The 21,280-nt window shown below is 41.6% G+C and overlaps 2 protein-coding genes across 3 annotated transcripts in view; one reads left to right on the top strand and one right to left on the bottom strand.

The window, feature by feature from the left end:
- The window catches only part of LOC126194860 (39S ribosomal protein L4, mitochondrial), a 52,199-nt gene extending 35,586 nt beyond the window's left edge, over positions 1–16,613 (bottom strand). The window contains exons 1-3 of the mRNA XM_049933204.1: positions 16,424–16,613; positions 16,120–16,343; positions 15,811–16,035 (exon numbers count right to left, since the gene is read on the bottom strand). Of these exons, the coding sequence (XP_049789161.1) occupies positions 15,811–16,035; positions 16,120–16,343; positions 16,424–16,520 (546 nt within the window). The 5' untranslated portion in view covers positions 16,521–16,613. The remainder of the gene's footprint in view (positions 1–15,810; positions 16,036–16,119; positions 16,344–16,423) is intronic.
- A 278-nt stretch (positions 16,614–16,891) lies between these two features.
- The window catches only part of LOC126194915 (polyphosphoinositide phosphatase), a 187,387-nt gene continuing 182,998 nt past the window's right edge, over positions 16,892–21,280 (top strand). For both annotated transcript variants that reach the window (XM_049933287.1, XM_049933286.1), the window contains exons 1-2: positions 16,892–17,071; positions 18,804–19,029. In XM_049933287.1, the coding sequence (XP_049789244.1) occupies positions 16,997–17,071; positions 18,804–19,029 (301 nt within the window). In that variant the 5' untranslated portion in view covers positions 16,892–16,996. The remainder of the gene's footprint in view (positions 17,072–18,803; positions 19,030–21,280) is intronic.

Genomic DNA, 21,280 nt, shown 5'->3' with positions numbered 1-21,280 from the left:
ACAGTGATGCACTGGGTAGAGTAAATGCAACGCTGAGGGCGCTGCCGAACTCTAAACCAGACTCCCATAGTCAAGATAGGTTTGAACAAGGGCTCTGTAGAGCTGCAGCAGCGTAGGGCGATCTGCATCCCAGTTGGTGTTGCTCAGGCAGCAGAGGGCATTGAGATGCTGCCAGCACTTCCGCTTCAGCTGACGAAGATGAGGAGGCCACACCAATCGGGCATCAAAAACCAGTCCTAAGAATCAAAATGTCTACACTACAATGAGTTGATCGTCATTAAGGTAAAGTTCTGGTTCCGGATGAATGGTACAATGCTGACAGAAGTGCATGACACACGACTTCACGGCTGAAAACTAGAAGCCATGGGCTAGAGCTTATGACTGCGCCTTGTGGATGTCTCCCTGTAGACGCCACTCAGCAACACCAGTACTGAAGGAGCAGTACAAAATGCAGAAGTCGTCTGCATACAGAGAAGGTGAGACAGATGGCCCAATAGCTGCTGCTAGACCCTTAATGTCCACTAAAAATAGAGATACATTCAATACAGAGCCCTGCGGGACCCCATTCTCCTGTATATGGGGGAACTATGGGAAGCACCAACTTGAACATGGAAAGTACGGAGCGATAGGAAATTTATGACACGACCTTGCGACATCATATCCTTGCCACATTATATGAGTGTGGGCTCTGGAGACCACATTCATATAATGTGGCAAGGATATGATGTCGCCAGGCTGTGTCATAAGCTTTACGTAAATCAAAAAAGATGGCAACCAGATGTTGGCGTCTGGATAAGGCTGTTCGGATGGCAAACTTGAGGGAAAACAGATTATCGGCAGTAGAGCGACCTTGATGGAAGCCACCCTGGCATGGAGCTAGTAGGCCATATGACTTTAGGACCCAACACAACTGCTGACTTACCATATGTTCTAACAGCTTACAAAGAACATTGGTGAGGCTGATGGGCTGATAGCTATCCACATCAAGTGGGTATTTGCCAGGCTTGAGTACTGGAATGATGGTGTTCTCCTGCCATTGCGATGGAAAGATGCCATCGCACCAGATCCGGTTGAAGATGACGAGGAGATGTCGCTTGTAGTCAGACAAGAGAGTTTGATCATCTGACTGTGGATCCAATCTGGCCCAGGAGCTGTGTCGGGGCAATGTGCAAGGGCACTGAGGAGCTCCCACGCTGTAAATGGAGCATTATAGGGTTTACTGTGATGTTCAGTGAATGAGAGGGCTTTCCTTTCCATCCGCTGTTTGAGGGTGTGAACGGCTGGGGGATAATTCCCCGATGCGGAGGCCCGAGCATAGTGCTCAGCAAAGTGCTTGATAATTGCGTTTGTGTTGGTAGTTAACACACCACTGATATTAATGCCAGTGACACCCGTCGGGGTCTGGTACCCACAAACAAGCCTGATCTTCATCCAGACTTGGGAAGGTGACGTATAACACCCAATGGTTGAGAAGTACCTCTCCCAACATTCCTGTTTCAGTCTTTTTATAAGCTGGGGCATGGAGCAGTTTAAAAGCTATTAGGTGCCCTAGGGAAGAGTGCCGCTGTAGAGCTTGCTGACGCTCTTTAATTTCCTCAGCAATTTCTGACGACCACTAAGGTACTGACTTTTGCTGGGGGCACTCTAAAGAAGAAGGGATCGTGTTTTCCGTTGCAGAAACTATTGTTCTGGTGACCCACTCAACCACCACATCGATGGTACCATGTGAGGGAGATTCAACGGTGGCAGCAGAGGTGAAAGCTTCTCAGTCTGCCTTGTTTAAAGCCCATATGTGTAGACATTAGGGGGAATGGTGCTGGGGAAGTGACAGGAAGATGGGAAAGTGGTCACTATTACACAAGTCATTGTGGGCTCTCCCATGGACAGATGGGAGAAGTCCTGGGCTGCAGAGGGATAAATCGATGGCCGAGTAAGTGCCATGAGCCACACTGTAATATGTGGAGGCCACAATATTTAAGAGGCATCTCTACCTCAGCCAGTAAGCAGGGTGCCACCCCACAAGGGGTTATAGGCGTTAAAATCTCCAAAAAGTAGGAAAGGTTTAGGGAGTTGATGAATCAGTGCAGCCAATGCGTTCAGGGATACTGCACCATCTGGAAGAAGATATACGTTGCAGACAGTTATTTCCTGTGTCGTCCTTATCCTGACAGCCGCAGCTTGAAGAGGGGTTTGAAGGTGTGCAGGTTCACTGCATACAGAGTACAGGACATACACACAAATTCCACCTGACACTTTATTATAGTCGCTCCGGTTCTTTTAATATCCCCTATAGCCACAGAAGGCAGGGGTCCGCATTGCCGGCTGCCAGGTTTCCTGGAGGGCAATGCAGAAAGCAAGTGTAAAGCTTAACAGTTACTGTAGCTCAGCCAGGTGGTGGAAAAAACTGCAGCAATTCCACTGGAGGATGATGTTATCGTGAGGCTGGTAAGGCATGAAGTGCGCAGGGAGGCAGGTTATGCCTCAGGGTCACTTGCTGCCATTGATTATGTGTATCCATTCCTATTGTGGATGAGGCAGCAGTGAGATCCAGGCCCTCAGGGGACACTACAATCCCCACATCCTCAGATGCAGAAATGGTAGGGAGTGGTGGTGTTTGGGCCACTGGAGGGTCCTTTTGCTTAGCAGACTTGTTCCTTGTTTGCTTGCCAACTCACTTCTCTTTAGGGGCTTGCTGGGAGGACTTCTCCAAAGCAGCTTCAGGCATGGAGGAAGACCAGGAAGTTCTTTGTCCAGCAGATTTTGGCTCCTTTAGCCACTACTGAGTATCCTCTGTGGCATTAATCGAGATCTTGGGAGAGATGGTCCCAAGGGACCCCTTCTGTATGAGAGGAGCCGAAGGAGACTGTTGTTTCAACAACTGGGGAGAGGGGATCGATGTCCCCTGCATTTGGGGGGGATCTTGCTCCCGAAGTAGGTACTTTGGAAGCAACGGAAGGAGATTTTCTCCCTACTGCCAAGAGGGCAGACGTATTCTGGCGACCTGGAGGGACCACTGTTCATGACACAGAGTGTGGCACAAGTGTACTTGTGACGGCGATGATAATGTAGCTGCAGCATATGTGGACATCAACCCAATGGTGTGTAATCATTCACATTTACATTTAGCCTCTTGGTAAATCAACCGGTCCAGGGTCTTGTATGCCATGATTTTCCGCTCCTCGTGGAGTACTGTGCAGTCTGGTGAGCAGGGGGAGTGCTGCTCTCCACAGTTGATACAAGTGGGAGGAGACACACATGGAGTATCTGGATGCAGTGGACATCTGCAGTCTCGAAATGTGGCACTGTAAGTGCAGCGGGAAGACGTGCCTGAATTTCCAGCACTCAAAGTGCCGCATAGGGGGAGGGACGTATGGTTTAATGTCACAGTGGTAAACCATGACGACCTTTTCAGTCAATGAATCACCCAAAGGCCAAGATGAAGGCACCGGTAGCAACCCTGTAGTCTTTGGATCCCCAGTAAACTCACTGTATGAAATGAACAACCTGCCATTCTAGATTGGTGCATAGCTCTTCGTCAGACTGCAAGAGGAGGTCATGATGGAAAATAATCCCCTGGACCATGTTGAGACTTTTATGGGGAGTGACAGAAACAGGAATATCACCCAGCCGGTCACAAGTGAGAAATGCCCGGGATTGGGCTGGGTATGCTGTCTAAATCAAGACTGCACCGCCTCTCATCTTGGACAGCGCTGTCACTTCCCCAAACTTATTCTCAAGATGTTTAACAAAAAATTGAGGCTTCGTAGGTAGAAAGGAGTCCCCGTCCATTCTGCTACAGACTAAATACCGAGGTGAATAGGGCTCTCTTCTTTCTGTAGCCCTACATTCCTCTCGTGGTGTGGCGAGGGAGGGAAATGATTTTGGGTCATACCTGTCAGCACTGTACTCAATCTTGCCCTTCTTAGAGACTGCTGGTGCCGTTCGGTCACCAACAAGAGATGACTTAGTCTGCTTCACTGTGGGTCATCCGCCCTGATGCCACCCACTCTGATCTACATCTACATCTACATCTATACTCCGCGAGCCACCTTACGGTGTGTGGCGGAGGGTACTTATTGTACCACTATCTGATCCCCCCTTCCCTGTTCCATTCACGAATTGTGCGTGGGAAGAACGACTGCTTGTAAGTCTCCGTATTTGCTCTAATTTCTCGAATATTTTCGTTGTGATCATTACGCGAGATATATGTGGGCGGTAGTAATATGTTGCCCATCTCTTCCCGGAATGTGCTCTCTCGTAATTTCGATAATAAACCTCTCCGTATTGCGTAACGCCTTTCTTGAAGTGTCCGCCACTGGAGCTTGTTCAGCATCTCCGTAACGCTCTCGCGCTGACTAAATGCCCCCATGACGAATCGCGCTGCTTTTCGCTGGATCATGTCTATCTCTTCTATTAATCCAACCTGGTAAGGGTCCCATACTGATGAGCAATACTCAAGAATCGGACGAACAAGCGTTTTGTAAGCTACTTCTTTCGTCGATGAGTCACATTTTCTTAGAATTCTTCCTATGAATCTCAACCTGGCGCCTGCTTTTCCCACTATTTGTTTTATGTGATCATTCCACTTCAGATCGCTCCGGATAGTAACTCCTAAGTATTTTACGGTCGTTACCGCTTCCAATGATTTACCACCTATGGCATAATCGTACTGGAATGGATTTCTGCCCCTATGTATGCGCATTATATTACATTTATCTACGTTTAGGGAAAGCTGCCAGCTGTCGCACCATTCATTAATCCTCTGCAGGTCTTCCTGGAGTACGTACGAGTCTTCTGATGTTGCTACTTTCTTGTAGACAACCGTGTCATCTGCAAATAGCCTCAGTGGTTCTTCCCCACAGGCTCCACCCAGCCACAGCAAAGGCCACCTGGCATGATGGCCATTGCTGGGAGTCTTGATGCCCAGGGAAGACAGGCATCTACTCCTTGGCATACGTGGGGAGTTTACAGCTCAGGCATCAGCAGTGTTGTCAGGGGGCTACCACCAAATGGGTACATGACGGCCCCACCACAAAGGACTGGCTACCGTGCTGGATATTGGGAACAGAGAAATCCAATATTGTCATGGGGGTGAAAGAGGACAGGAGACAATGGAAGAAGATGACATGCCCCGGGAAGTGTCCTCGCCCAAATAGTTGAATTGCAGGTGGAGGTGCCAAGCCATGATGACAAGAGGTTCAGGAGAATTTGGAAAGTGGCAGGTCAAACCATGAAATGGGACCTGAATTTACAGGGCCAAAAAGTGTGAGACTCTGTTAGTCACCTCTTACGACAGGCAGGAATACCTTGGGCCTATTCTAACCCCCGGACCCGCAGGGGGCGGGGGAATGTTATGGAAGAATGTTACAGATTTGATGCATAGATTGAATAGTAAATGAAGCGGCACTAAAAGGAATTGGAAAAAAGAGAAATTCGTAACACAACTTGACAAAAAGAAGAGTTTGATTGATAGGACACAACCTAAAGCATCACAGTCATCAATTTGGCAACAGAAGGACATATGGGGGTAAAAATTGTAAAGGGAGCCCAAGGCCTGAATACAGTAAGCAGGTTTAAATGGATGCCACTTGTAGTACAGGGTGTCCATAAAAGAATGTCCTAGTTATAAATTTTAATAGTATTAACTGTTTGCATTGTAGTGTATTCGTTTAAGGGAACAATTAAAGAGTACCTCAAAGTTTTAGATAAGCACATGTGAGAGTACTGAGTTTTTGTTCCCCCACTTGCAGCACTACTCACGCACAATGGCGGCTCATGAGCATAAAGCGTTTTGTGTTCTGCAGTTTGCCACAAGTGAATTTGTAATTCCAGTTTAACAAGTGTTTCTTTTAAAGTTTAATTGGCTACCTCATGTGGCAAAAAAATCCACTGATGGTATAGTCAATTTAAAATGATTGGATGTGTGTGTAAAGGGAAAAGCACAAGATGACTGAAAGTTTCTGAAGGGAATGTGGATCGTGTCAGAGCATCATACCTTCTTAATCCTAAGAAATCTATTCGGAAATCAAGTACTGAACTTAAGAAGCCAGAGATGATGTTGAGGAAGGTTTTAAGAAAATGTATACACGTGTGTCTATGCTGGTTACAGTTAGTGCATGCTTTAAAGCCACGTGACTATGGCATTTGTTATAACTTTTCAGGTGAAGTGTTGCAGTGGGAAGATGACTTTCTTGATCATGTGTGTTCAGTGATGAGGCAACTTTTCATCTAAGCAGAAGTTTGAATTGAGTGCAACAGTTGCAAATGTTTCTGTGTCACAAGGTACACCCATTGCTAATATAGTACCAACCAAACTTTGTACAAGCACATTAAAAGTTGTTTCACATGACATACTACCAGCAGGTACAGCAAAGTTTATTTGTGTTATGATATATATCAATGTCCCACAACAAGCTTTATGTTTAATAGAACCATTGTCAGGTATAGCACATGCTAGGGAAATAAATGGCCAGGTTGTGGTGCCAATTAGCATGGATAATTTTGTAATGAATGTAGTAAGTCTCCTGGAGAGATTGATAGTAGCTACACTAAAGGTAATCGAAAAAGATGACATCGATGGATCAGAAATAGGTTACAGTGTTGAGCAAACTGTCAGCACATCAGTGTTACATAATGAGGTTAGACACTTAAAGGGTAATTATCTATCAGTCACTGAGTCACTGTTACTTTGGTACAGAGATGTGTTTAATTCAGGTCTTTACCAGCCACAACCATAATGCTGCACTGCATTCCAATAGGTAGCCCTGTAACAGTGCACTGTAAGCAGTATAGGCTACAAAACATCTCCAGCCATTAACTGAACATTTTGTAGATCTACAGCTTAAAGAAGGAATAATAGAACAAAATGATAGTCCTTGGTCAGCAAGCACAGAAACCATGCCAAAAAATTCACCTGACGGAAGAAGAAAACATACATTCTGTTGTGATTATAGGTCAGAAAGGTAATTAAAATCCAGCTGTTGGAAAATGGGATCTTGTACTGATGACAACCAGATGTACTTCTCATGAACCACAAATGGTTAATTAAAATTCAATCTGAAAGGTAAGAAATAAATTCATCATTTACAGAATATGTTCATAAATATATCTACAGAAGTGGAAAGAGGGGAAAAGCTAATATATCTACAGAAACTTCGGGCTCAGTTACAGCAGATGACAGAGATAATCCCAAATATGCTAGAATGAAAGAAAAGAGGTTGGGTAGATGCTGGTGGGAAATTTTTAAAACTGATATTCAATGCAGCAGATAATGATGACATGACAGATTTAAGTAGTACAATAGGGATAGTATAAGAAATAGCAAGGAACACAGAAACAACAGTTAGCTGGCATATGACACAAAATACAAACATAGAACTGGGGGGTTAAACATAATGAGAACAATGCACAAAATAACAAGAGATTAGCAACAGTAAACAAAAATAACAATGGGAACATTGAGTAAAGACTTAAGTTCGATACAGAATCAGTTAAGGACACTAGGTGAAAAGCCGATAACAGCCAGAGTGGAGCGTGAACTAGTGAACAGCTTGGAAGATGCGAGAATAGAAACTGAAAGGGCACAAGAAGTGATACATCATTCCACACATGGACAGTTAAGTGCAAATTGTTGACACCACAGCAGTTTCTAGTATGATTGCAGCAAGCAAAAACAGAATTTCCAACAGGGATACGGCACATTGTACCATAATGAAAAGCGATATAGCACTCTTTTTTCAAATTTTCTACAATAAGTTTATTCAGATCAAGCTAGGGCATATATTAATGTATAGTTTCTAGTTGCAAGTTTAAATTCTCTTACCAGTGTTTCACATTTCATCCAGATTCGGTCAAATGGAAAATTATTCATAAGTCGGTACAAGTGCAAATTATTCAAGAGTTACTTATGGCAGGGCAAAGAGATACACATGCTGTTATGTCAAAAGGAGATCTTAGCAATTGTGTCACAGAATTAGTCACCATTTGTCTAGCACAGGTAGTTCAAACAGACAAATGATTCAGTTGTTCCTAGGGAACATGGAAGCACAAGACTAAAAAGTAGTATCAATGCTGCAGCCACATTTTCAGAGGACTGGCAATCACTCGTTATATTCTATGATTTCACCAGACACAGTAACATTAAATTGCTACAATAACATTCACGGGTATTACAAAATTAGAGTTAAAACAAAGAATATTATTAGGAAATGGAACCAAGTGTGAAACAGTCAGAACAAAGTTTCACCTTCCCGCTTCAATTATAGGTACCATGATAAGTACAGGAACTCAATCAGTGTTGTATTGGCCAGAGAAACCTTTTAGCATATTACACATGCAAAACCTAACCTTCCTAAATTCTACTTTAGAACGCCTTTTAATACGGACAATAGTGAATTAGTCACTGCATAAAAAGGATAAATTTCACTAGATCTAATGTTAGAGTATGTTTGAAGATATCAAGGAAAGCATAGAAAAAATATCTTGATAATCAGTGTATCAACCACCAGTTTTATGGTGATACTAGCTTTTATTTGAGCAGTCTACTTTTGCCTCACGAAGAGAGTAAATCGTGCAAGGGAAAAATCATTATTGAAATTTCTTTGGAATGGATTCATACTAATATGTAAGTGACTTTAGAGTAAAGGGTAAAAAGAAGCAAGCCTTGAAAATAATGCTGAGGTAGGATTAGATTTTTTGTGATCAATTGAACAAAAGGTTCAAAGTGAATGTAAATATGTTAGATAGTTAACAAGACAGACAGAAAAAGTGGAAGGGAATGTTATGGGACACAATTAGTAAGAAATTCGAACAATCAGTGTTAATCATGTGGAAGTGTTGCCAGCTGTCAGCCAGGAAGTGTAAACATTTCAACACTGTTTCCAGGTCAGGAAGACAGTCACCTCGACACTCTTAAAAGAAACTGAGGAGAAATTCAGCAGAAAATAGTTGGAACAGTGCAGACTGAACTGCATTCACTACTCCTGTAACATTACTTTAGACAAATTATAGTCTGTCCAAAATTACTTTAGCGAGGATGGAAGCAGTAAGGGGAGAGAACCATATGGCAGACACAGGCCACTTTCTACCAATAGCATGCTACCTGCAGCTGCAGCAAATCCCCGAAGTTGCCAAATCTTTATCCCAAACAACACTTCCTGCTTGCAGTGGACTTCATTTGCAGCCACCTTGCTGTCCTGTGTGATTGCTGCACCCTGTAACTTTCTGTGTATTCGTTTTTATGGTTGTAGGAATTGTTACTGTTATTCGTCGTTACTGTTGTCCATTGTGTGGTACTCAATGATGTCAGTGGGAAGTTCGTTGAAAGTTGTAAGTGCAAAATTTTGAACTTGTTCTCTTGGCCAGAGGATTGCCATAAGAGGACAGTCAAGAGTAATGACTTGTGCATTACGTGTCTACTTTGAGAATGAAAAACTTAATTGTGGCTCTCCATTACCAAAGTGACAAACAGAACTGCTGCAGTTTTCAATATACACAAAAACACTGTTGTGAAGATTGGGAAGGAATTGTTCTACAAAGAAAAGGAAGCTGAAGACCCATCAAAACTTAACACCCCTGGGAAAAATACATCATATGGATAAGCAGATTACCAATATCGATTTGTTTGCTGAGGATATGATTCATTTTCATGTTTATGATTACTATCAAAGGAAGGAACATCCAATGCTCAGGAAGTTACTGGTCACACTTAAAAAAATCAGGACTTTTTCAAGGCAGTCGCACATCCTCATACACACTTTCACACAACCTTAGCCTCCAATATGGACATTTCTGTGGCCATAAACTGTTGATGGAGAGGGAGTATATAGCTGCATGGCGATGCCAATTTTTAAGGGGTATTCGTTATATAAATATTGACGAAGTAATGTGGCTTGACAAAACATGGGTCAGTTCTGGTCACGTTGTCAAGCAGGGGTGGACGGACGACACAATTAGAGGAACAATGGCAATACCTTCTGGCAAGGATGGCAAACTTCATGCAGGCACTTTCCAACTTTCCAGGGTTTTCTCCCAAACAGTCCCCTACTTATCACAAAGAAATGAACCATATTACAGTTACACAGTGGTTTGAAGATTCACTAATACCAAGTCTTAGAAACCAGTCAACAATTGTACCAGATAATGCACCTAATCATTCAATTGTTGTTGTTGATTTACTTTCCAATCTTTCAGCTATTTATCTATTCCAGGTATATTTTTTACTATGACGGCCATATGGGAGCCTGTCCGATGGTCAAATGATGGTATGTTTGTACAACTCTCCCGTGTGAATGATTTCTTGAATGTGAAATTTAAAACTTCAGCTTTTGTTTTGCTATCTTCAATTGCCACACCAGACTGGTCAACAACAGACTGAATAGAAGCCTTTTACCCGCTTAGCGATTTTACATACAACCACAATTTTCTCGGGTTCTCTGCCAGATCTTTTGCTAAGGTGTGACGGCGGTAGTTGTTGTATGCTTCAACCATAGACCTTCTCACAGACGCATGAATGTCTATTAACCACTGCTTGTCATCATTTATGCATTCCCTTTTGAACCGTGAGTGCAACAGTCTCTGTTCCCTCAGCAACTGCCTGATTTTGTTATTAAACCATGATGGATCTTTTCCATCCTTTATCCACTTACTAGGCATATAACTCTCCAGACCACTACTTACAATCTGCTTAAACTTTGGCCATAATTCCTCCTCATCCATCTTACTGGGACTAAGTGATAGCAATTTAGTGTCTAAGTGTGACATTACTAACTGCTTATCTACTCTATCTAGCAGAAAAACACTCCTAGACTTCTTGACTGATATATTAACTTTTGTAATCTTAATTGCTATAATGACATCATGATTGCTACAACCTGTTTCTATACTGACATTGTAAATAAGGTCTAGCCTACTGGTAGCTACAAGGTCTAAGATATTTCCAGTGTGTGTGGACTGCCCAGCTAGTTCCTCAACAAAATTTTCAGAATACGTGTTCAAAAGTATTTCATATAATAGTCTGTCTGAACCCCATGCAATGAATCTATAGACATCCCAGTTCACACTTGGCAAGTTAAAGTTGCCTCCAAACAGTATTGCATGATCTGGGTGTTTATGTGCTATTGACCATAGGTCCCACAATTAACTTGGTTTTACCTACACCTATTATACGTGACCAGATGACTTCACTGTCACACTCAACTTTGACCTTAATACAGACAATATCTTCGTGAACTGCAACGAACACTCCCACCTATGGCATGTAATCTGTCTTTTCTATATATGTTTTATGACTCGCTAAGTATCTCAGAGCTTTCCACTTTGAGTTCCAGCCAGCTCTCGGTCCCAAGAATAATTTGAGATCTAGAACTTACCTGGAGGGCAGTAAATTCGGGAACTTTATTACAAATACTTCAACAGTTTACTGATAAATTGTGAAAGTCGAAGTGTGCCTTAATTCTGAGCACTGTTTTACTTCCCTTGCTGCATACTGACTGGCGAGTGTTCATCAGAGCAACTTATACTACTGCCTAGCCTAAAAACCCCTCATGTCACCCCACAAGTACTCTTCTACCTGAGTACCCACTTCCTTTGTGCACTGTAGTGCACACCTGACTTGTCCAGGGGGGCCCTACAAACCCCCACACGATAATGCAGATCTAGAAATCTGCAGCCAAGACCGTCACAGAGTTGACGAAGCCTTTGGTTAAGATCCTCCACTCGGCTCCAAACCAAAGGACCCCGATCAACTCTGGGAACAACGCTGTAAACTGTGATCTCTGCTTGCACCCCATGCACAAGGCCAGCAGTCTTCACCACCTCCATCAGCCACCTGTGTGAACTGAGGATCACCTCATAATCCATGCGACAGGTGTCACTGGTGCTGACATGAGCCACAACATGCAGATGACTCCACCCTGCACGCTTGATAGCCACAGGCAAGGCTGCCTTCACATCTCAGATGATGCCCCACAGCAGACATACCAAGCACACATAGGCTTTCTTTCCAGCCCTCATTGCTATCTGTCTAAGAGGCTCCATAACACATCCTATCTGCCTAAGAGGCTCCATAACAAATCTAACATTGGAGCTCCCAATAACTAGTAAATCCCCCCTCCCCCGTGTGCTCGCTTGGACCTTGCTGAAGGAGTGCACACCTGCCCACTCACAGGGTGAATGGGCAGGGCCAGGTGACCAGTCTACACATTGGCCGTACGCAGTGAGCAACCATCTGCCACTCACCCTGGTGTGAGGGCAGATCCACTGTGTCTTGTGCACTAGGAAGTGCCTCGGAAGCACAGCCTGTGGGCAAAAGAAGTGACACCTCAGGTGCCTCATGTAATGCGCCAAATTCTCCACTACTTCTACACCATGAGGCAGCAGCCTGATGGTGACTGACCGTAGCCAAAAGTTAATTCAGCTGTTCGTGAACCACAACCAGCTCCTCCTGCATCTGTACACAGCATGCACACATACTAGCCATCCTAGCAAGACTAACTGAAGAAGTGAAGTACAAAAGCAGACAATCCTAGATATGCAACTTGCTACCTTCCTGATTTGTCACCAATGGGAGCTGATGTGTTAATGAGCTACGTAGCAGGCTGTTCAGTGAGCAACTACAGTGCTACACACTGAATGAATTTACACTTACAAAAACATGAGATTAAACGTCTTAAATAGAGAAACATGTACGAAATGCACTACATGGAAAACACAGGAAAAGATAAACACTTTACTTGCTGCTCTGTAGATGTGTATCAGCTGAGAGCTGGAGCCTTATTTAACTCAAATTATGTCACATTTGGGATCGTCAACAGAGTTCCGCATTTGAACATATGAAAATATGATGCATTCTTAAGATTTCACTCACATAATGCAGTCTCCTTATTTCAACAACAAAAAAGTTTCCCCAAACATCGAAAATTCGGTAACATCGTGAGAAAATGTACTTTCCTAAATTGTCTGAATATCACCTCAGTAAACTAAAATCAAAACATAGTGTAATTCTTTCAGAACACACTGATGCAAGTTCCATATTCATAAAGTGAATAGTTTTCCTGTTGGAGTGAGTTGAATGAAATGTAAGATTGCACGTGTATTTCATGTGTGATGTGGCAAGTCTGTTTCATGGCTCCACACATTTCTGCCGAAGTGTCAATCCAACAGTAATTTTGGTCAGACTAGAAGTAGGCTGCAACAACATCTAGCAAGTGTTTAATTAAACAGTAAAGATCCTGTAACAAATTGTGTGTAGTATATGTAGCAGAAATGAAGACGACTGATGACTTGGGAAGAGCAGAATTGAATCGGTCATTACAGATGATGTCATAGAGCAGAACCTTTCATCAATGACACAAATACTCCACCCCCACCACCTTTGGTACACAATCAGTGAAGTTCAAATCATTCACACCCAATTCTCTGGTTATGGTATGGTAACATATTGTTTGTGAGAATGTTCTAGTGCTGGCCTTCCAGTGGTGCCCTATGAGACAATCAGTGATCTGAAGTCACAGCTGATAAGAGTCCAGCATTTAGTACTGATGTCAACACAAGTCTGGGGGTCTAAGAACATTACTCTGGTCTAGGGCAGAAGATGGCCTTAACTACAGCGGTCGCATAGGTCTAAAGGCCTACAGTACCAGTGGGACAGGTTCAGCATTCAGCATAACTACACAGCATCTGACATCGTCATCCACCTGAGGACAATGCAGGCAGTGATCTGGGAGGAATTGTGTATCTTCAAAATATAGTTCGACTCAGTGGCCACTGTTATTGTCAAGCTGAGCTACCAATGGGGCCAGCCCATCTCACCAGTAGCTGTCAAAACTGCCACATAAGGGTGTTACCAATTTTCACTCTGAGCTGCTGCAGTGTCCTCAGCTACCATGAGTCCGCTATTGGATTCTTCTCCAGATTACATAGCTGCCAGTTGACACAGCAGAAGCAACAACTTGTACTTACAATAAACAGGTCACATGACATTTGCAGAACCATGTTTTGTAGTTATGTGTGGGTTCCTGGACTTTGTTTGAAGTATATAGGTCAAGTAAAATTTCCGATACAAGTTGTTATTGTTTTTTTTTCCCCTTCTTTTTCTTTTTTTTTTGCTGAGGATTTTATTTGCCTTATTTTTGCAATAGTATTTGCATTGGTTGGCTTCATTATTAAGATTTTTGTATTATTAGTTTCTTCTACACCCCAAACCATCTAATCCCTGCAGTTGTCCCTTTAGTTTTCATGTATTTCTGCAATTATCTATTTCTTGGACTGAAACTTCGCAGGAGATTAGAACTGTATGCCGGGCTGGGACTCAAAACAGGGACCTTTGCATTTCGTGGGCAAATGCTCTAGCAACTGTGCTACCTGAGCACAATTCACAACACAACCCATCCTCATAGCTTTACTTCCACTAGTATATTGTCTCCTGCCTTCCAAACTTCACAGGAGGTCTCCTGTGTAACTTGCAGGAAAGGCACTCATTGAAGAAAGGATACTGTGGAGACATGGCTTAGGCTCAGCTTAGGGGTTGAATGAATTTTCACTCTGCAGAGGAGTGTGTGCTGACAGGAAACTTGTTGGTAGATTAAAACTGGGCATGACTCACGGCACACAGTTTTCCCACCAGGAAGTTTCACATCAGTGTACACTCTACTGCAGAGTGAAAATTCTGGAATCAATCCCCCACGCTGTGCCTATGTCATGTCCCCACAATACCTTTTCTTTCAGGAGCACTAGTCCTGCATGCTATGCAGGAAAATTTCTGAGAAGTTTGGAAGGTAGGAAATCAGACATTGCTGGTGGGTAGCTCAGTTGGTAAACCACTAGCCCACAATAGGTAAAGGTCCCTGGTTTGATTCCCATCCGGCACACAGTTTAAACCCGCCACTAAGATTCATATCAGTGCACATTCTGCTGCAGAGTGAAAATTCATTCCAAAATGGCTTGTATTATTTGCATCTGTTTGCATGTGCAATAACCAATGCTTTAAAAAGGGGTGTCCACTATCTTGATGGTGTCATGGGTCAAAGCCGACTGATGGTACTGCAATCTTTGGTTTAGCTGTTCTGTCCTGCTTTGATAAAGAGTAATGGATTACTTCTGGAGTCTCTAATACTGACCGCTGTGTTTGCCTGGTTCTGTAATGATAATGGTGGAGGGCATTTGGAAAGAAAATTAGGCAAATGACTAATCTGAAATGCAGCTCTAGGTCTTGGGTAGACTTTAAGGTGATACTTCTCTGATTATGAATTTGTGAAGAAATTAACATGCAACAGGAAGTTGCTAGGAATATAACAGCTTGGTCGATTATTTTTTAAACAAACGGAAGTGGTATTACATGAAGCCTAACTGAAGTATCTAAACAGCTTCAAAACTGATCCAAAGGCAGTCACTGGTGAAAGAATACTTAAGCCTCGTGGATAATTGCTATGTTCATGGGATCACTATTAAAGGAAAATAGCCTGCACTTGTAACATTTATTTATTGGGCTATGCTACAATTCCTACATTATTTTCCTATTTGTGATAATGTGGCAGCAAGACTCGTGTAACAACACTATACTCATTATGTTAACTCAAATGCAGTAATCAGATCAGATCTCATATGTGTTCTTTTTCATTAAGGCTTATCAAGCATGACATTTGTGCTTTCCTTGGAGATGTCTATTTGAACTCATCCAGTCTTGAACTAAAACAGCGTAAGTCTACCACTGAAATCAGGCTTGTTCTATGTGGTATGCAACACCTGCCCACAAAATTAAATTACTGAATTAAATCACGGTTCAGTACAAGAATATGCGTCAGAGACATTTACCTGTGCAAGTTTCACTGACAACATACTGATCAATCCATGTATTCTTGTGTAAAATGGTAACATATAAAAGTGTGGCGTCGGAGATCGTGGTCCATGTGCAACACCACCGCCTTTCCATATGGGCGACCGTATACTACCATGTCGAGCTCTTCCCAGTCCCTTCTGAGGCCAAGGCTTCCGACCGCCTCCACGAACTTCTGCCCTAGTCTTCGTGTGTGCGTAGCTCTGCCAAGCAAAAACAAAAATTTGTACAAAATTTCGAACTATGCGAATATTTGGGGCGTCTGTCACATTCTACGGTAAACTTACAACAAATCTGTACATTCGCTGCCACCTTGCATTTTCATGTATGATATCTATCCTCGGTGGTGCACCAAAAACTTCTGGATGAAGGTTTGTAATTCCCAATTTTCGTTCTTCAGCAGTGTCCATATTTTCCACCCATGCTTCTCTTGGCTTCTCAAAACGCGGTGGAAAATTCAGAGTTCTTGGTGTTACAATGGGAACTGTTTCGACAGTCTCGCTGCTCCGAACTACAACACACAAATAACTAACTTATTACAGAAGAATAAATCGGCCCGCAAGTTTCATTTTCAACTATCAATAAACAGACCATTATCTAATATACTACTAGCGTCTGAAGACAATGCACGGATGCCATTTATGCCTTTACACAGTAAAAACTGTGGCGTTATAACCCTCAAATACATTATAGCAACATACAGTGCGTAAACGCTCCAATAATATAAACAATAATGTAAATAAAAATAAGCACTCTGGCGTTCTCCAAAGTTATTGTATAGTACTGCGATATGAAGATAAACCGAAAAGTTACTCAGATACTTCATGCCATTAAAGTGACGCCACAGCAGTGGCGGGACGTGGTTCTGTTTCCACACGCTGCAGCAAAGACCGACCTTAATATCTAGAAATATTTGAATGAAGCGATTAGTTTTTAATATACGTTCTGTTCTATAGGGTAATCGCACCGCACAAACATTTCTAGACATCAAAGTAGGCTTCGTGTTACCGAAATCTTTAGTGGAATGGATTTTATTGTCAACCAGTTATAGTTTTGAAGTAAGATCTTTGTGCGAACAGCCGTACCTGACAGAAGCGAAACATAATGTTGTGACACTGTGACAGTCGGGTTAATGCGTTCAGGGTTGAAAGATAGTTCGGCAGAATGGCGAACAAAAGTATTGTCTTTCACCCTATGATTAGTCCCATACAGAAAATAGCATTGTATGAAACCAAGTCTGTGAGTTGCACTTTTTCAGATTGGTGTACGACACATAATAAAGCTCCTTATATGTTATAGACAGTATTGTATTTTGGCATAGGTGTTATTGTTATTCCTCTATCATATGAAGTTGCACACACAAAACATAATATTACGGTAACGAATTGGTTCATGATACTTGTCTGTTCTATCATCGACATGCACTGCGGGACAAAGACCTATTCTAGGTGTAACCATACGTTATATTATTCATCTTTGCGCATCCATCTAGTTGTCATCTCGCATTAGGCCGTCCGCATCCATCTAGTGTCATCTCGCATTAGGCCGTCGTCTCGATCATTTCTTACCTTTTGTAATTCAGAAAAAAATTCAATGAGCTGTCTGTCATCAGTTCGCCTGGTCACATTTTCACTCATTTATATTTCATTTTCATTACGGTTAAAATTTCGTCTCTACTCGGTCCCTTACCCGATCCGTTTGTTTATTGCCTACCTGCCCTGTCGATTACAAACATGTACCTTTCCACTCCTTGCCTAGGAATCCTCAGGTTTTGAATGTTTTTCCACAGAAAAACTCATGTTTAACTTTAGGACTAATAAATTATAAACTTTAAACAACCAAAAATTCAGGATGAAATAATGAAAATATTGTCATTAAATTATAAACTTTGAATTTAATCACAATGGAAATCTATCAGAATCAGGGCCTAGTATGCAAGCATTAATCATATACCAGCCTGAAATAAAAAATTCATCCAACTTATGTTTGTCAATGATTTCTCGCCCATGCTGGTGATATGACTCTACTATTTATCATTGTTGTGATGGGAAGCATGAACACAGTGATCAGTCACAATTTTGTCAAGTCAACAGTTCATTTTGGTGTTTCTAATCCTGAACTTGAGCTGGTCATAAGATACAGACATAAATTTGTTATGCAAATGCCATTCCTGTGAAGAAAGCTCTTGTACAATATGTTCAGAAAGAAATTAAATTTATGGAAAGATTACATTGGAGATATTCTATCTGCTGCAGGCCTATTTGTCACTGCTTGTTGTCATTAATGAAAGTGATTAACAGAATGCTGCCTGTGTTTCATATCATTTCAAAGAAAGCCTACTCTCTTTGGTTTTAAGTGTCCCAAATTTCAGTTACGTTTAATTTATTTTTATGTATATTGTGAAGCATCTTTAAATTTTTGTGAAGCAGAAAAAATATGCAATACGTTATTTACACAACTAAGGTGTGTTTGCTTATAACTTTCATGTGAGTGCTTAACCTGTCACCCAACGATCGGTTTGCAAATTTGTTTGGACCCCAGTATCTAGTTGTTGTATAGTGTTAAGCTAAAAGGTACTGCATACGTGCCTTTCTAATGGAATTAGGCCTAGTATAGATAATCACTGATGTTGTAGGTACTGAGTATCACTTAGGCACACAAACAAGAAGTGGAATATGGTAGCTCAACTTATGAACCTCTGTTTTTTCATAAACACCTCCAGCCCCTCCCCCTCCCAGAGAGAGTGAGTGAGAGTAAGAGTGAGACTGTCAAAAAAGGTTCACTAGCTGGACTACCATGACCGAGTGCCTATCTGACTCTTAAGTCTCTAATATATGATGAGTGGCTAATTTTACTGATCCGTTGTTTGTATTCCATCCTGAATTTTCCGCATTATATTATTTGTTCTTTCTATTATTTGTACTCAGGATGTGTTTCTGGTATTCTGATTTTTTTTTAAATCTGTTTTCAGAGATTCTATTTAATGGGGACAAATAATACACAAACACGATTCAGGGTGTTAAAGATTGATCGCATGGAGCCCAGAGAATTGATTGTTGTAGATGACAAAGTTGAATATTCTCAAGAAGAAATAAGAGATCTAGTAACAAGAATTGATGTTGGCAACAGAACACGTGTTGGACAGAGGCTGAGCAGTAATGGGGTAGCTCGTATAGTTTCAGCATTTGGGATTGTTGGTGAGTGAGATCTTAATTAATAGTTTTTTTTTTTTTTAAAAAGGAGCAGTTACTTTTCTATTAACTACACAGATGTCATTTAGCTAGTGCTACATTTTGCGTTAGCAACTAAGTGAACTGTTTAGTAAACCCTTAGAGAGATGAATAAGTAAGGCACTGGAATCTAAAAGTCTGCATTGAAAATTCTCTGTCATGTACAAGTTCAAAAGTTTCATAGTTGTGAATATGTGTGAAAGGAAGTAACTGGATTAAATACAGCTAGTCACCTCATTATTTGCAGTTTAGAGCATTTGGTTGATTCACTTTGAGCATTACTAAGGTTTCCATTGGACATTACAGTTTGTTCAAAACATAATATTGCTGTGAGAAAGTGTAAATAAATATCAATAAATCTCAGTTTGTATTAGGGCGTACAACAATTTGATTAAGACTCAAAATACTTCAATGAATCTCATTACTTTGTTGTTGAGGCCGCCCTTCAGCATATAAACTCACTGGACTGAAACACAGAAATAATAGTAGCTTCATTCATCAGCAAATGGCATTGAACTGGATGGAACCAGATGCAACTGCATAAGAGGAGTCGAATAGGGTCCATGATGTTACACTTTTTCCTTTTATGGTATGGCGTGTGTTGAAATTTGACACTGTAGACTTTTTGTAGATTTGATCATCTGCAGCTAAGATCAAATTATCATTGGTCTTTGCTGGTACAGTTACGAAGGATTTTGTCACCGATGCAGTCTTGCTTACACTGGAATTGAAATGCTTCAACAAATAGTGACTTTCTATAAATGAATTCAAAGTGTTTTTCCTGTAATAAACTTTGCATGTACAATAACTCAATTTAAAACATTACAGTATAGGGAACTTCACTTCTGCAGTCATAGCAAGTTCATTTGAAAGAATGAAGTTAGTTAATGTTTCAGTCGATTTCCTCTGCTTTGCCCTGACATCAAAAAGTATTGTCACTGTCCCTGCTTTTACGTAGTGGTACACCATGATACTCCAACCTGGGATGACAACTAAATGAGAATACACAAAGCCCACACTAGTACAGCAACTTGTGGTAAAACTGCAATCAACACCCAACCTTGAAGCCACATGGTGGCCCTCCCTGCATTTGTCACAAGCAAAACAGATAACAAAAACCTTCAAGCAGCTTTATAGTCTTAACCACTAAACTGTTATATGGTTTAAAAACATCATTTTTTGGCTAGATAGACACAGGGCTACACATCTCACTACCTAAGTCGTGTGTAACACCACACCGTTCACGAAGAGGGTACAATGGATTGCCTGTCTCATTTGCCGTTTGGGATATTGGATGTAAGTTGTGTGTGATGTAAGAGTTAAGCAGAATGATTGTCTTGTGCCAGACCACACTTCATTTTGTGAAAAAGCTGGCAGGTTTCAGAGATTTACAATTGCCTACTGTCCTATTGGTTACTGCTATATTTATATTGAAGTAATAAAGTGACTGAAAGCTACATTTTCACGGGCCAGCTACCATAGCTAAAATCAGTCAGAGGACTATTTTGGTCATGCTTTCCATTTGTTCATCATTTCATATCATTCTGTTACCTCAGGTTTCAGTTGCCATAGTCAGTTGCGGATTATTCTTGTGACCGTTAATGTAACAGTTGTAATTAATTTTCATTGTTTCAAAATATGCAGAAAAGTGATAAAATATTACCACCCTGCTAAGCATACTCAATACTGCTTGTTAACAGGCAGGGTGTGAATGTATCCAAAATTGAAATACCCAGCTTTCCTGTCACTGCCATATTCTGTGTGCAGATGAACGTGACCTGACATCGCCCCCTCCTATGCTTGACTTTGTCACTTTGTTACTTTAAGGAGGTATCGTTGTAGACCTCCTGGTCTAAAAAGAATGTGTATCAGAATTTTGACTGCAAAACAGTTTGACCCTTCTGGAGGACAACCACTGTGCTTCACAGCTTTTGGCATAAAATTATAACTGCAAAGTAGGAATCACTACAAAAGTCAACTCTTGTCTTTCCATACAACATCCATCCCACATGCAAGTAACTTCGGGCATAGCCCAAGGGAGTTTTATAGGACCATCACTTTTCTCAGTATATATAAATGACATAGTGGATAATGTCTGAAGTTCCATGAGGCTTTTTGTTGATTATGCTACTGTATACAGAGAAGTTGCAATGCTCGAAAACTGTAACAAAATGCAGGAAGATCTGCAGAGGACAGACACTAGGTGCAGGGATTGGAA

This window comes from Schistocerca nitens, chromosome 7 (genome assembly GCF_023898315.1).
Source record: "Schistocerca nitens isolate TAMUIC-IGC-003100 chromosome 7, iqSchNite1.1, whole genome shotgun sequence".
NCBI classification, from domain to species: Eukaryota; Metazoa; Arthropoda; class Insecta; order Orthoptera; family Acrididae; genus Schistocerca; species Schistocerca nitens.
This window is presented reverse-complemented; position numbering and strand designations above follow the sequence as displayed.